The sequence below is a fragment of the Galleria mellonella genome, unplaced genomic scaffold (genome assembly GCF_026898425.1).
Source record: "Galleria mellonella isolate WM207_F2 unplaced genomic scaffold, CSIRO_AGI_GalMel_v1 utg312, whole genome shotgun sequence".
Classification (NCBI taxonomy): Eukaryota; Metazoa; Arthropoda; class Insecta; order Lepidoptera; family Pyralidae; genus Galleria; species Galleria mellonella.
The window spans coordinates 5,137,936-5,150,632 of record NW_026442074.1 but is presented as its reverse complement, the minus strand read 5'-3'; the positions used below and the strand labels follow the sequence as shown (position 1 = coordinate 5,150,632).

Below are 12,697 nucleotides of genomic sequence, written 5' to 3'. Positions count from 1 at the left end.
ACCGATAACGTTTTGTAGTATTACAATTAGAATAAAGAGAACCAAGATAATTTCTGAGAGCACTGAATTAATCCGAATCTCCATTGACTGGCATTTTTTTTTAATTAAGTGTATATTAATTAAATTATTAAGTAACAAAAGTGGTATTTCTAAATATTCTCATAGTAAATGGTTACCATAGTCCACAATCGTCTGCAATACTTGGGGTGTAATAATATTAATTATTTTTTCTCCTTTGGTAATCAATAATAACGTACTAGTAACACATTATAACATAATTGTAAATAAACACTTTTAATTTCAATGTTACTTATAATTTCAACTAATTTTGACAAATCCCTTGTTAATCACGTCAACTGCTGATTGAACTGTCTTTAATTCTCAGTCAATAACACTTTTTATTTGGAAATATGAATCTCTGTTTGTTATTGTTTTCAAAACATGATTGGTTTGGAATTAGACACAGTTCCATTGCATCAAAGAATGATAATAATGGATTGTTCTCGTAGCAGTTTATTTACCAAACTATTCAGAATAAAAAGTGGTTTGAGTTTAAAATATCCAATAAGATAATACACAAATATAATACTCAAAATTTTATCTCTCTCTGATTTCATGCGAACAAAGTTAAAAGATTTTATTAGTAAATAAATAAAAAAGTCCATGTGTAATGTAGAGTATTCATTTGTCCATCAGACAAATGAATACTCTACCGTGACGTTATAGCTTACAATTATATAACTACGTTTCATTAGCATTATAATGTAGTCGTATATCTACAGACACCATAAACATATTTTCAATCTACCTAATAGAACATAAAATTTCGTTCTTAGACTGTATTCTATTAAATGGTGCCAGGGATTGTCCACTGTCTTATGATTTCAATCGTTAATCTAGTTTCTACTAGATTAACGATTGGAATCATCCTTAAGACAGTCCTACATAAAGTCTTCTAATTATCAATTATTTAAAAAATCTTTCTTTCGGCAAAGAAACACCTTCTTTAGGTCTTATATATCTCATGTTTTCCTCCATTAGCTTCTGTTCTTTTTCCATAGCAAATTTCTGTGCTTCAGCTTTGATATCTCTTGAGACTGGATACCCTATACCAGAGATATTTAACTTGGCAGCTTCTGTTTTCTTTTCGAAGTCATTGAGTGGTTCATCTCCTGATATAGCCATGATGGTAGTGTAGTGGTCATCACAATACATCATTACTAAGTATGGATCTACAATCTTTAACTGGATTTTTATTACTGGCAGATTTTTTCGTTTACCTGAAATATTTCAATGTTTTCAATCGACTTCAAAAATGAATCTAGATATAATTTTATGATAATAAAATTAATCCATATTGCTCTACAAGGATATTGTTGTTTGTAAAAAAATGCTATATTTTAGTATCAATAACACATTACATATTTAAATTAAAAAGTGGTTGTGCGTGGAAGAAAGTGCTTTAATTTGGAGGATCGTGGAAATTCTTCGAATGTTGGCAGTCACACACATACTAATGGTAGCGGAATTTAATAAGATTTCACAAAATAACACCTAGTTTAATAAAACATTTGAAAAAATATTGAATCGCGCGGGTTATGAGTTTGTATGTGGTCTTGTCACTCTTGTCATCTACTTTATCATTAAGCACCTTGTCAAACATTGGATTTGACGCCACTCCTATCGCATAGACCTCTCTAAGTCAAGAGATTTTTTTTTTTTTTTTTTACAACACAGGGGGCAAACGAGCATGCGGCTCACCTGATGGTAAGTGACTACCGCCGCCCATGATCACCCACAACACCAGCGGCATTGCAGGTGTGCTGCCAAATAAAAGATAAATTAATACATCGGTAGAATGTTTATCGCTACCGAGGCCATGATATAGAATGAAATAACGATTTCAGATGTCCTTGCTCTTTTTCATACGAGTACTAAACAAATCATAACTATCCATGCATTCGTTTGATCTTTATTCAGGCTTCTAGAACTAGAAGACTAGAATTCCCATTACCAAAGTAAGAAATGAAATAAAAATTACAATAACTACCATTCTTATTAATAATAACAACTCACCACTAGATAATCCCTGACTGGGTATTGCATAAAACGTTCCCTTTCGGTTTAGAGATACCAGCAAAATATCTCTATTTTCTTTCAATAATAATTTGGGTTCATTCCAATTTATACTTTTGTCCAAATATGGTCCATATTGATTTTTAAATACTTTCACAATCTGTAAAAGTCGACGTTCAGTAACAGTAGTTATAAATGTTGTTTATCCTATTAAATAGAATAAATGTGAAAGTTTGTGTAACAATAGATGGATGAATGTTTGTTACTCTTTCACGCAAAAACAACTGAAAGGATTTTAATAAAATTAGGTAATATCCTGATTTAGCACATAGGATATTTTATATACTGATTCACGTTAGTAAAGTTACGGGTTTTACTTAGTATAGTATAATAAATTACACATATATTATTAACATTCTATAGAAATTGTAAAACAAGTAGTATATGCACAGATTTGTAACAGATGATTCCCAAAAAAAAATTTAACTTTATGGAGAAGCGTAACAGATTTAAACATTTTAATACGTTACCTTTGCTGTAGGATAAGAGAATTTATGTGCAACAGCAAGCACATAAGGTTTCGATGACCATGTAAAAAACGGCACCCAATCTAAGTCGACGATATCTTTGGGATGAAAGTGAATGTCATAACCAAACTGATCGCAAGTCGTCCAGTTCAATCTGTCACCTTTATACCGCATATCAAATTTGTCTCTTAAAAAATATCCCATTTTTGATCTACTATAGTCATGTTCTGCTAAATGACTTGAAACTGGTTTCTCCACTAGCTTGTTAACAGATGGTTTTTTGGGTTGAGAGTTCATATTTTTTGTTTGTAAATATTCAAAGTTAAAGAATTTTGGCGTATCGTCTATATGTGACTTATTTCTGACTGTTTCATCCAATTTCTTGTCATACTCACGATGTTTTTTAGATATACGATGATAAATAAATTCATCTTTGGGACTTAAAAAATGCACAGGTTCTTTCTTCAATGGTATAATATTTTTTGGTGATATAATCTGTAAATACTTTTGCTTTTCGTCTCTTGTTTTCGGTGTTTGCAGAGTGAGTTCAAGGACGTCAAGTGGTTGCTTAAGATTCGTCATGGGATCTTCGAATCCCTCTTTATATATGTGATCAAAAAGTACAGGTATATTAGATTGTTTTATATTAATAGGTATTTCTGGAACAGGAGCTGAATATAAATGTTCTGCTCTTTCCTTTCTTGCTTCTATGAAAGCAACAATGAGTGATACCAATAACAATTTCATTTTCTGTGTAATATCACTGTACCAGGTTCCTTCGTTTTAATATAATGCCTGTATACTCAGCGGTTGTGAACATTTTTGTAAATTATGAACTATATTACAAAATGTTTTTCGTAGATGGCGTGTGTTGTAGGTTAAAACCTTGCACGTATTATTTAAACTTTATAATTATTTAGGTATTTGTATAAACATAATTTTTGTATGAAGTATACAAAATATATAATATTAATGCATGAAATTTTGAGTAAACATTACTTAAATTACTTTTTTCCTATGTCTAAGCTATTTTCTTTAAAAAAAAATTTTCATTACCTACTAACTACTTAGTGATAAGAAATGAGAAATTTTGGATAAGTATTTTATATCTCCATAGGTAGACAAAAAGATTTTTTCTGGTTTTAATAAAACGTATATAAGCGATTAGGCAAGGGTTTCGTGCCAATCTCTATAACTAGAAAAAAAAAAAAACAAAATTATTAAAAAAAGTTAAATATTATGTGAATCAGTGATATAAAGAGCTTAAAATTACTGAGATTTCTTTCCGAGATTATTTATGTTAATTGTCTAATTTTTTAATTATGTATTATTATGTAGGTATTATGTATTATGACAGTATTATGCAGGTTCTACACGTAAATATATTGCAATAATAAACATTTCGTTCCTTTTTGTAGAAAAATTTTAAAAGGTTTGCAGCGTCTGATATAAACATACGTATTGACATGTGATGCGGTCAGTGTCGGTTATAATACTTCCTGAATGTATAGACAATGTTGATTAAACCTGGAACTGAATCCATAATCTTTGTAAAGTTGTAAATTTATAAAGTATTCTACAGATTTTTTATAGAATATTATTATAATATTAGTATATATTGATAAAAGAGATGTGATTTATGTACAATAATTTTTAGGATTTTTTCTTTTAAGTCTATGACTATTTACTTTATCACTATGTGTTACTTTGCTTCCTTTAAGGACAATGGTTCTAAGATATATATATAAAGAGATATTTTCTTCTATAGTAACATGTTACTAAATAATTATGTAAGATCAATACCTTATATAATTATTTTTGTAAATTAATCACTAAAATATATCTTGTTGAACTAAATAATATTACATAATGTTGATCTATCTATTTTTATGGCTGTATTTTTTTTACTCATATACGTAACTTTAAAGAACACGCAAAGACAAAGAACACAATGTTTTAAGTAAATTCTTTATTCAGTAACTTATTTTTACTCATTATTTCTATATCTAAATTATCTGTAAATTATTTATTTGTCTATCTACATCAATTTGGGCATCGTCGTCTGCGTCATCCAAGCTCTCGATAAGTGAAATTGGAGATGTTGTTGTGTTATCGGTTATCAGGTACGACCTTCCAAACGGGCTCCAAAATCCAATTTTCGACGCAGCTCGTTCTAACTGTAAACAAAGCAGTCAATAATCATTAATCATCCTCACTAATCTTACTAATATAATAAAGTAGATAATGTCTGTACATAGGAGATATTTAAGAACAAATAATAATACTAAAAGATGCTGAAACAATAAATTTAGAAATTTTGTCTGTCTATATTTTTGTTCCAGCGTCACGCAAAAATTGCTACACCAAATTGGATGCGCTTTCTACAATTGTGTCTCTGAAGGTCTTAAAATCTAATGTCGAGTACGCTTTATCTTGATACGTTATCTAGAAATGATATAATTCATTGACTTCCCTGCTTCTGAAATCTGAAATACAAAATAGCGGGGAAAAGAGCAAATCAATATTTTTTTACAAATACTGCGTCTGTCTGACTGTATCTTTGTTCCGGTATCACACAAGAACTACTGCACCAAATTGGATATGATTTCTACAGTTATGTTTTTAAAGCTTTGACTTAAAGTCTACCGTATGTTTTACCTTGATACGCTATTTAGAAATTATCTATTTCATTGATGTTTCATCGTTTTGAAATCTACGTATACGAAGTAACGGGAAAAAATGTTAATATTATAAACATTAATGTGAGTTTGTTTGTTCTATTGTTTGCTACCTATAACCGCTTTAATGGCTGACCACTATGAAATTTGATATACTTATTTTTTTTTTTATTTTATTTTATTTGGGATACCAACAGCTTTTTACAAAATTCAATACATATTACATTACATTTACTATATGCTAGCCGATTATAGTTATCCACAGCGTAAAACATACACATCCGTTAAGCAAATAAAACCATACTTTATAGTAATAGTAGTATGGTGCATCTACTATAATGCTCGCACTGTACCTACAGTATACCTATACTGTCCAAATACGAACTATATGGGATGGACTCCTTACATGGATGGATTACATAGACTACTTTTATCTTAAAAAAATAAAAAATGTATAAATGTAAAAATTGAACCTTACTTCTATAGAAGACGGCATAAACTCCATTGGTGCTAATGCATAACCCAGCCGATGTTTGCAATTCATTAGTCCCAAGTATCCTGGTTCAACGACTTTCAATCCAAAAGTCAGGTACGGTGTATTACTATCTAAAAATAAACTTTCGCTTAAATTTATTTGTAAATATACAATAAATTGATACCTGGAGTTGTAGGTAAAGGCTGCAAACAACTTGTACAACGGACTGTGCTCAGAGAAATTGTTCAATATGATACCCACAGCTACTTTCTACCATCGGACAGCTCACTATCGACAACGAATTCACCTCCATATCTTAGAGCCTTAGTTTCAGAGATGTTTTCTCCCATGAACGCTCAGGTTATGGAATGTCGAGATTTTTCCAAAAGACCACATCATGGAGTTCTTCAAAAAAGGAATAAAGAAGTTTCTTCAGGGTCAGCAACGCGCGCGTAATGCCTCTGGTATTGCAGGCGTTTATAGGCAACGGTAATCTCTTACAATCAGGTTGGCTGTATGCTTATTTGCCACCTCAGTGGTATAAAAAAATAACCACGCAAATTGGGAACGCACACTTTTTACTTAATTATCGCATCCAAATTATATTACGTGTCAAAGGAATTAATAAATGTTTTTGATTAACTTGATTTAAATTAAGTTAATTAAAAATATAAATATAATATAAAGTTGAATGTTTGTATTTGTGTTTAAATGTTTTTATTTTCTTTTTCACTTCATTTCATTTTGCGTACCTTCTTTACGTTTACGCTTTACTCGTTCTGCTACTTTCCTTTTAAAGAAATTCAATAAGAAATAACAAGGTGATTTACAAATTGTCATACAATATATATATATATATATATATATATATATATATATATATATATATATATATATATATATATATATATATATATATATATATATATATATATTTTAATATTTTAATGAATGATAATGGAATGGTCACCCCACCCGCGCTATCGGTATACACCGGCGGGGCACCAGTGAAGGATGATAGGTGAGGATGAAGTAGGTCAGTTAGCCCATCGTGACGAATTCGACAAGAATTGTTCAAGATGGTTTCCAGGGGGAACCACGTGGACGTCGACCTAATAGGGAATATTGCTAACAATGGGGCTATCAAACTCCATTGCTAACAATCCCTTCCCCCCCCCCCCCCCCTTCATATAATATTCTCTCCTCGTGTTAACCAGTTAATAATGGATTTTCATATAACTTAGCTTCTCTAACCTATATTTAGCTTTTGAAGCAAAAAGTAGACACTTTCCATCTAAAGTATGAGTGAACTTAATAAGTACTTACATTGAAAAGAAATCGACGATATAAGCCTATACAGACCCGATATATTGGTCTTAATAAACAATCCACTGAAGTCTATAGAAGTCTCCATAAACAAATCTGCATCGGTCCAATTCACCGGAGGGTTCAACTCCTCGTCTAGTTCCACACTAAATCGTTTTATTAACTGGAATTTTTAAATTTTAGGTTTTTAATACTTTAAAGTTACTACAGCATGGGCTCTTCAAAAAGGAAGTTTTTAAGGTTTCTTAAGAGGTGACAACGTGCACGTCACATCCCTGGTGTTACAGGCGTCTATAGGCTACCATCAGACGAGCCGTATGCACACTTATAAATAACGTATTATTTCATAGTATTTAATGTTAGACCTTCAGGAACACAACTGTGAAAATCCATACAATTTGGTGCAGAAGTTTTTGTGTGATACAAAAATATACTTTTAAACAAACAAACAAAATTTTAAAAATTACTGTTTTAACACCTATTAGCTTCATTGAGACCTTATATCAATTTTTCTTAAATATCCCCCATGTACAGACATTATCTAATTATCATTTTATTATATTAATAAGATAGGTAAATGTTTTTAAAAGCATATTCATTGTGAATTCAGTGAAGTCATTGTCGACTAAATTCAAGATCCAATTATTGTTACATAAAACCGTACAGGTTTTATGTAAAAGAAACGTACAAAATCTTTTATAATGATAACAGCAGTTATATTAGAACAGCTTATCAGGTCGAATTCAGACGGTGCTTTTCAAAGGGACTGTATGGAGGAACTTGGACACTAGAGGGAGACTTTGTACAAAAGTCGATTGCTTGGGTACTTCTGACCCATTCGTGTTTCAACCGTCAAGCAGCTGTGTTTGCATGGCTGTGTTTCGGTTTGAAAGGTGGGATATGGCGTGAATTTACAGGGTACAGAGGAATAACACCTGAGTCCTCAGGAATGGCAACGCATGGGGGGAACATATCATGTGCGAAACAGTATAGTCTGTTATGTCCATGGTACTGCTCATGTCTATAAGCGACGGTTACCACTTTTCATCAGGTGGACCGTTAGCTTGATTGCCATTCTAAGTTGTATAAAAAAAAAAGAAAAAAAATCTTGACTTTGACATTATTTGTGGAGATTTTATTGTCATCAAAATAGAAAGTAAATAGATACAAACCCCAGGCGTCGGTATACCGAATTTAATATGATAGCTCTCCTCAAAATCATAGTGCCAGAAGTAAAATATCTTCCAATCTATATCCACGACTGATTGTGGGTTAAAGACGGTGTTGTTTAAAAATTCTTCACACGATGTCCAATTGTCGATAATAATATTATTAACCTCTTTAAAATTGTCACTTTTTAAGATTTGTATTATATTTGGTAACAAGAACAATAGTAATGTGAAGAATAACATTTTTTTTTGTTTTATTATAAATTTATAAGTACTAATACTAATGTACAAGTAAAACACTAAAGTCACTTTTGATAAATTAAAATTTTATAATTATTATTTTCTTAAACTAGTTTTAGATATAATTTAAAAGCGAATATGTTTTGTTAAATAAAACAAAAATCGTTCTTAACTGTATTACGTTGTTAATAATCAATCCTTACGTATATATTTTAACTCTATAGTTAATAAGAATTCTGCTGCTAGGTGCAATTTTTTTGTTTTATTTATATAATACAGAATAATGTATTGCCTTATATGTATATCGTCTTAATAAATGAAACACGAACTATACCTGTAGACTTATAAATGGAAATATTATGTTTTTATTTACATGAGAAAGAAAAACTTACTCTACACTTTTTATTTGTTTATAATTACAGACTGATGACAAAATACTCATATGTTTGCATAACAAATAAAATGTTTCTTAAAACATACATGTTGATCACTTGGGTTTTTTTTTAATGGGTGATAATGGAATGGTAACCCCGCCTGCGCTATCGGTATACGCTGGCGGGGCACCAGTGAAGGATGATAGGTGATGATAAAAGCAGATCAGTAAGCCCATCGTGACGAATTCCGCTAGAATTAACCACGATGGTTTCCTGGAGAACCGCGTGGAGGTCGACCTGATAGAGTGTATTGCTGGCAATGAGTCAGTTAGATTCCGTTATTAACAATCCCTTTCCCCTCGATCACTTGGGTTGTAGATAACTGTTAAGTACTGATTAAAATTATTGTAAGTTGCAAACAAATGAAACTATATCTTATTTATTAACTATTTGCATTACTTAATAATACTTAGATTCATTTGCCACTTTTCTATATAAAAAAATTAAGAACTAATATTTGAAAGCTCGAAGAATCCAGAATTTTTGTCGTACTTCCAACCATTGTCACAAGCTTTTATGTCTTAATGGATAATAAAATTTAAATTACATAAATTTATTTATTTATATAATGAAAAAGTTTTTGCTTTTTGGTTCAGTTTTGGGGAAGGCGGAATGGTTGGGTATGGCAGTGAGATTACAGTGTAGGGAAGCATAATACCTTAGTCCTCACTCAGAAATGGCAAGCCATGAAACCGTCAATTGGTTTATGGCTTCAATATCCGTAAAAAAAAATATGATATCGTAACTATAACGTTCAATCACACAATCATCATTAATTATTGAAATATTTATTACAGTTCAAAATTATTTTATAACAAACATTAATATAATCAACATCACTTAATAAGAAACTGTTCGTCATCGTTCTTGTCACCAGTACAAGCGGGGTACCCGTCTCCAATGTTGAGCTGTGCTGCGGCAGCTAGGATCTCTGAGCGGTAAGGCGGACGATCAGCTCTGGCCGAGATGGACCCGACTCCCATATGGCAGTCGATCATTACCAGGAACTTGCCTTCGTTGAGCAGTTTCATATAGAACTTGAGCAGTGACACACTGCTTTTCATTGGTGTTAAGTCTAGAAGAATAAAAACCTATTTTAAGGTAAAAACACATCACGGAAGCAAAATATTATATATGGATGCTTTATAAAAATAATTCACGTAGTAAGAATACAATCATCATCATCATTTCAGCTGTCCACTGCTTAACATAAGCAGTCCCCATAAGGGGAGTTTTGCCAGTAGTTCCCACGCTTGGCAGGCGGGTTGGTAACCGCAGCTAAGCTTTTAGCGATGTTTTAAGAGGGACGCTGCTGCCCATCCCTCTACCATTCAGTTCCTTTAGTCGCCTCTTATAACACCCACAGGAAATAAAGAAGTGGCTTATTCTATGCTGGGACCACAAGGCAAAAAAATACAATGTATCACTCCAATTTATTCCAAGGTATACGAGGCGATGTACTATACAAGATGAGTCTATCTTAAAATTCGATTACACTATTCAAAAGTTGTAGTGAGAAATCTATAGAACACTTCATGTATGACTGTGATTCGTTAGCAAATATACGCATTGATGCTGATATTTAAGATTATTTGTAAGGAAGAGGCAATTAAAAAAGGCATATAATTTACTCACAAATATGTCTTTGCGCATAGTCATTAACTCCATTCGCATTCTGGAATGGGCACCAGATAAATAAATAAATAAAATGGGGTAAATATGCTGTCCTTTGGTATGAACATTGGAATTTTGAAACATACAGTGAAATTACAAATACCAGGGTAATGCAGGAAAAACAATTTCCCAAGCAAGATCTCAACTGATCAAAGTGCTATAGATGCAATGTAACCCTATATGTTAAAATAAAGATAAGAAATAGAAGTGTTAAATGATATCTTACTGCCATCACGTATAACGTTTGGTACACCGGAGAAGCTGCCAGCTGCCCCCTGGTCTGCGCATAACAGTAATTCATGGCGCGCAGCACCCATGGTTCCGAGCAGTACCGCCGCATCCCACACGGGCTGCTGTTCCATATAATCGTACATGTCATTCCAAATTCGTTGAACGATCTATAAAACAAAATTTGTTATATGAATAGCAAATTATCGTAAGAGGTGGCTTATGAATAATGTGTCCTATATCAGTGATCAGAGCAAGAGAAAGAAAATTCAAAGTGGGTTTTTTTTGTACAACTTAGAATGGCAAACAAGCTGACGGCCCACCTAATGGAAAGTGGTAAATGTCGCCTATAGACATGAGCAGTTCCATGGACATAACAGAGTATAGTGTTTCGCCCATTATACCCCCCATGTATTGCCATTCCTGAGGACTCAGGTATTATTCCTCTGTACTCTGTAAATTCACTGCCATATTCCACCCTTTAAACCGAAACACAGCCATGCAAATACAACTGCTTCACGGTTGAAACACGAATTATACCACATTTCTGAACTAGCGTAGAAATAGTAGCATAGTATCAAGATATCCTCCTCCTAAAAGGAGAGCATTTGCTTCTTAATTTTTTCTAGAAATGTCTGGTGTCGTCTTTTCATACTGACATTCATTTTATATATGAAATCTAAATCAACTATTCACATTTCTTGGACTGGACTTACCTATGTAACTTGGATTGACCAACAAGCTAACATGATGGAAAGCGGTCACCATTACATATAAACATGCTGTGAACATCACAGAGTAACACTGTATTTACACTATTCGTACCATACACAGTGGTGTCGTGTGATCCCGACATAATAGATAGAATGGACCATCCTTTTTCCGTAGGTGTCTTAAAAGGCGACTGGTCTATTTAATGGAACATATATATATATATATATATATATATATATATATATATATATATATATATATATATATATATATATATATATATATTTAACAACATAACTTACCCTCGGTGTAGCATTCTTAAAAACCATATCCAAACACTTATTTTCCAACTTCATATTATACGTATAATATATCCGCCATGGTTTACCCACTACCATATCCGAATCGAAATAAGGCCGTTGCGCTAACTTCATACATCTCTCGTCCAATCGTCTAAGAGCAGGTGGCTTAACTTCCAAACTGATAGATAATTTTAAATGAAAAATTACAAAGAACAACTGTACGTACTTCATGATCTTTGAGTTCAAATAAACTACATTTGTCTTTATCTTTCTGTTATAAAGTACCACACAATGAGAACCGTTTACTTTTCCATCGTGTGTTTAGTTTTTCTGTCAGTTTTACTCCCACGGTGATGTAGAGTTGGGCCTTCTTTTGTTGATCAACATTATACTCGTAACAGAATACTGATATCAGTAACAAACTCTATGGATTATTTAAAATACAACGAACATATTTAATATATGTCCTACAAAAAAAAACCATTTAAAAAATTATATTAGAATTGAGAATCTTTTTTTTTTTAATTAGTTGGCAAGATGAAGGGATTGCTTAGTGTGAATAGATGCACAATATATTTGAATGTATGTATATTTATACTTAATTAGAGATAATTATATTAGTAGAATATTAAATAACAAAAACTTGTTCCCTTATCCACGAAGATACGACTTTAATATTTTCTTAAATCTTATTATGTACATAAATAAATATATTCTTTTATAAAAACCCATAAATAAAATACCTAAATGGTATATTCACAAACAGAATAAATAATATTTTGGTACTGTTTTATTTCCATTGCTATGACGGATCAACCTTCATTTGTATAATGGTTATTTTTATATCGCCAGCA

At 31.9% G+C, this 12,697-nt stretch overlaps 3 protein-coding genes across 3 annotated transcripts; all 3 read right to left on the bottom strand.

Annotated features, from left to right (window-relative positions):
• Positions 1 to 694: 694 nt before the first annotated feature.
• LOC113521972 (uncharacterized) lies at positions 695 to 3,350 on the bottom strand. The gene is made up of 3 exons (XM_031908699.2): positions 2,607 to 3,350; positions 2,077 to 2,236; positions 695 to 1,280 (listed from the first exon to the last, which is right to left on the bottom strand). The coding sequence occupies exons 1-3, from the start codon at positions 3,348 to 3,350 to the stop codon at positions 967 to 969; spliced, it is 1,218 nt and encodes a 405-aa protein (XP_031764559.2). The 3' UTR covers positions 695 to 966.
• A 1,259-nt stretch (positions 3,351 to 4,609) lies between these two features.
• On the bottom strand, positions 4,610 to 8,494 carry LOC128200924 (uncharacterized). Its single transcript, XM_052895889.1, has 4 exons — positions 8,255 to 8,494; positions 7,083 to 7,245; positions 5,760 to 5,887; positions 4,610 to 4,780 (listed from the first exon to the last, which is right to left on the bottom strand). Exons 1-4 carry the CDS (start codon positions 8,492 to 8,494, stop codon positions 4,610 to 4,612), a joined length of 702 nt encoding a protein of 233 aa, XP_052751849.1.
• Positions 8,495 to 9,649: 1,155 nt separating this feature from the next.
• LOC113516549 (uncharacterized) lies at positions 9,650 to 12,309 on the bottom strand. Its single transcript, XM_031908702.2, has 3 exons — positions 11,844 to 12,309; positions 10,826 to 10,997; positions 9,650 to 10,000 (listed from the first exon to the last, which is right to left on the bottom strand). The coding sequence occupies exons 1-3, from the start codon at positions 12,072 to 12,074 to the stop codon at positions 9,762 to 9,764; spliced, it is 642 nt and encodes a 213-aa protein (XP_031764562.2). The 5' UTR covers positions 12,075 to 12,309; the 3' UTR covers positions 9,650 to 9,761.
• Positions 12,310 to 12,697: the final 388 nt, after the last annotated feature.

Bases quoted from the DNA above. Each gene is read 5' to 3' on its own strand.
- LOC113521972 (XM_031908699.2), bottom strand. From the start codon at position 3,350: ATGAAATTGTTATTGGTATCACTCATTGTTGCTTTCATAGAAGCAAGA. The intron at 2,237-2,606 runs GTAACGTATTAA...CGACTTTTACAG, and splicing joins TCTCTTATCCTACAGCAAAG to ATTGTGAAAGTATTTAAAAA. The intron at 1,281-2,076 runs GTGAGTTGTTAT...GAAATATTTCAG, and splicing joins CAGTCAGGGATTATCTAGTG to GTAAACGAAAAAATCTGCCA.
- LOC128200924 (XM_052895889.1), bottom strand. From the start codon at position 8,494: ATGTTATTCTTCACATTACTATTGTTCTTGTTACCAAATATAATACAA. The intron at 7,246-8,254 runs GTTTGTATCTAT...TAAAAATTCCAG, and splicing joins TCGGTATACCGACGCCTGGG to TTAATAAAACGATTTAGTGT. The intron at 5,888-7,082 runs GTAAGTACTTAT...GTTTATTTTTAG, and splicing joins ATCGTCGATTTCTTTTCAAT to ATAGTAATACACCGTACCTG.
- LOC113516549 (XM_031908702.2), bottom strand. From the start codon at position 12,074: ATGAAGTACGTACAGTTGTTCTTTGTAATTTTTCATTTAAAATTATCT. The intron at 10,998-11,843 runs GTAAGTTATGTT...TTTGTTTTATAG, and splicing joins TTAAGAATGCTACACCGAGG to ATCGTTCAACGAATTTGGAA. The intron at 10,001-10,825 runs GTAAGATATCAT...TTATTCTTCTAG, and splicing joins AAACGTTATACGTGATGGCA to ACTTAACACCAATGAAAAGC.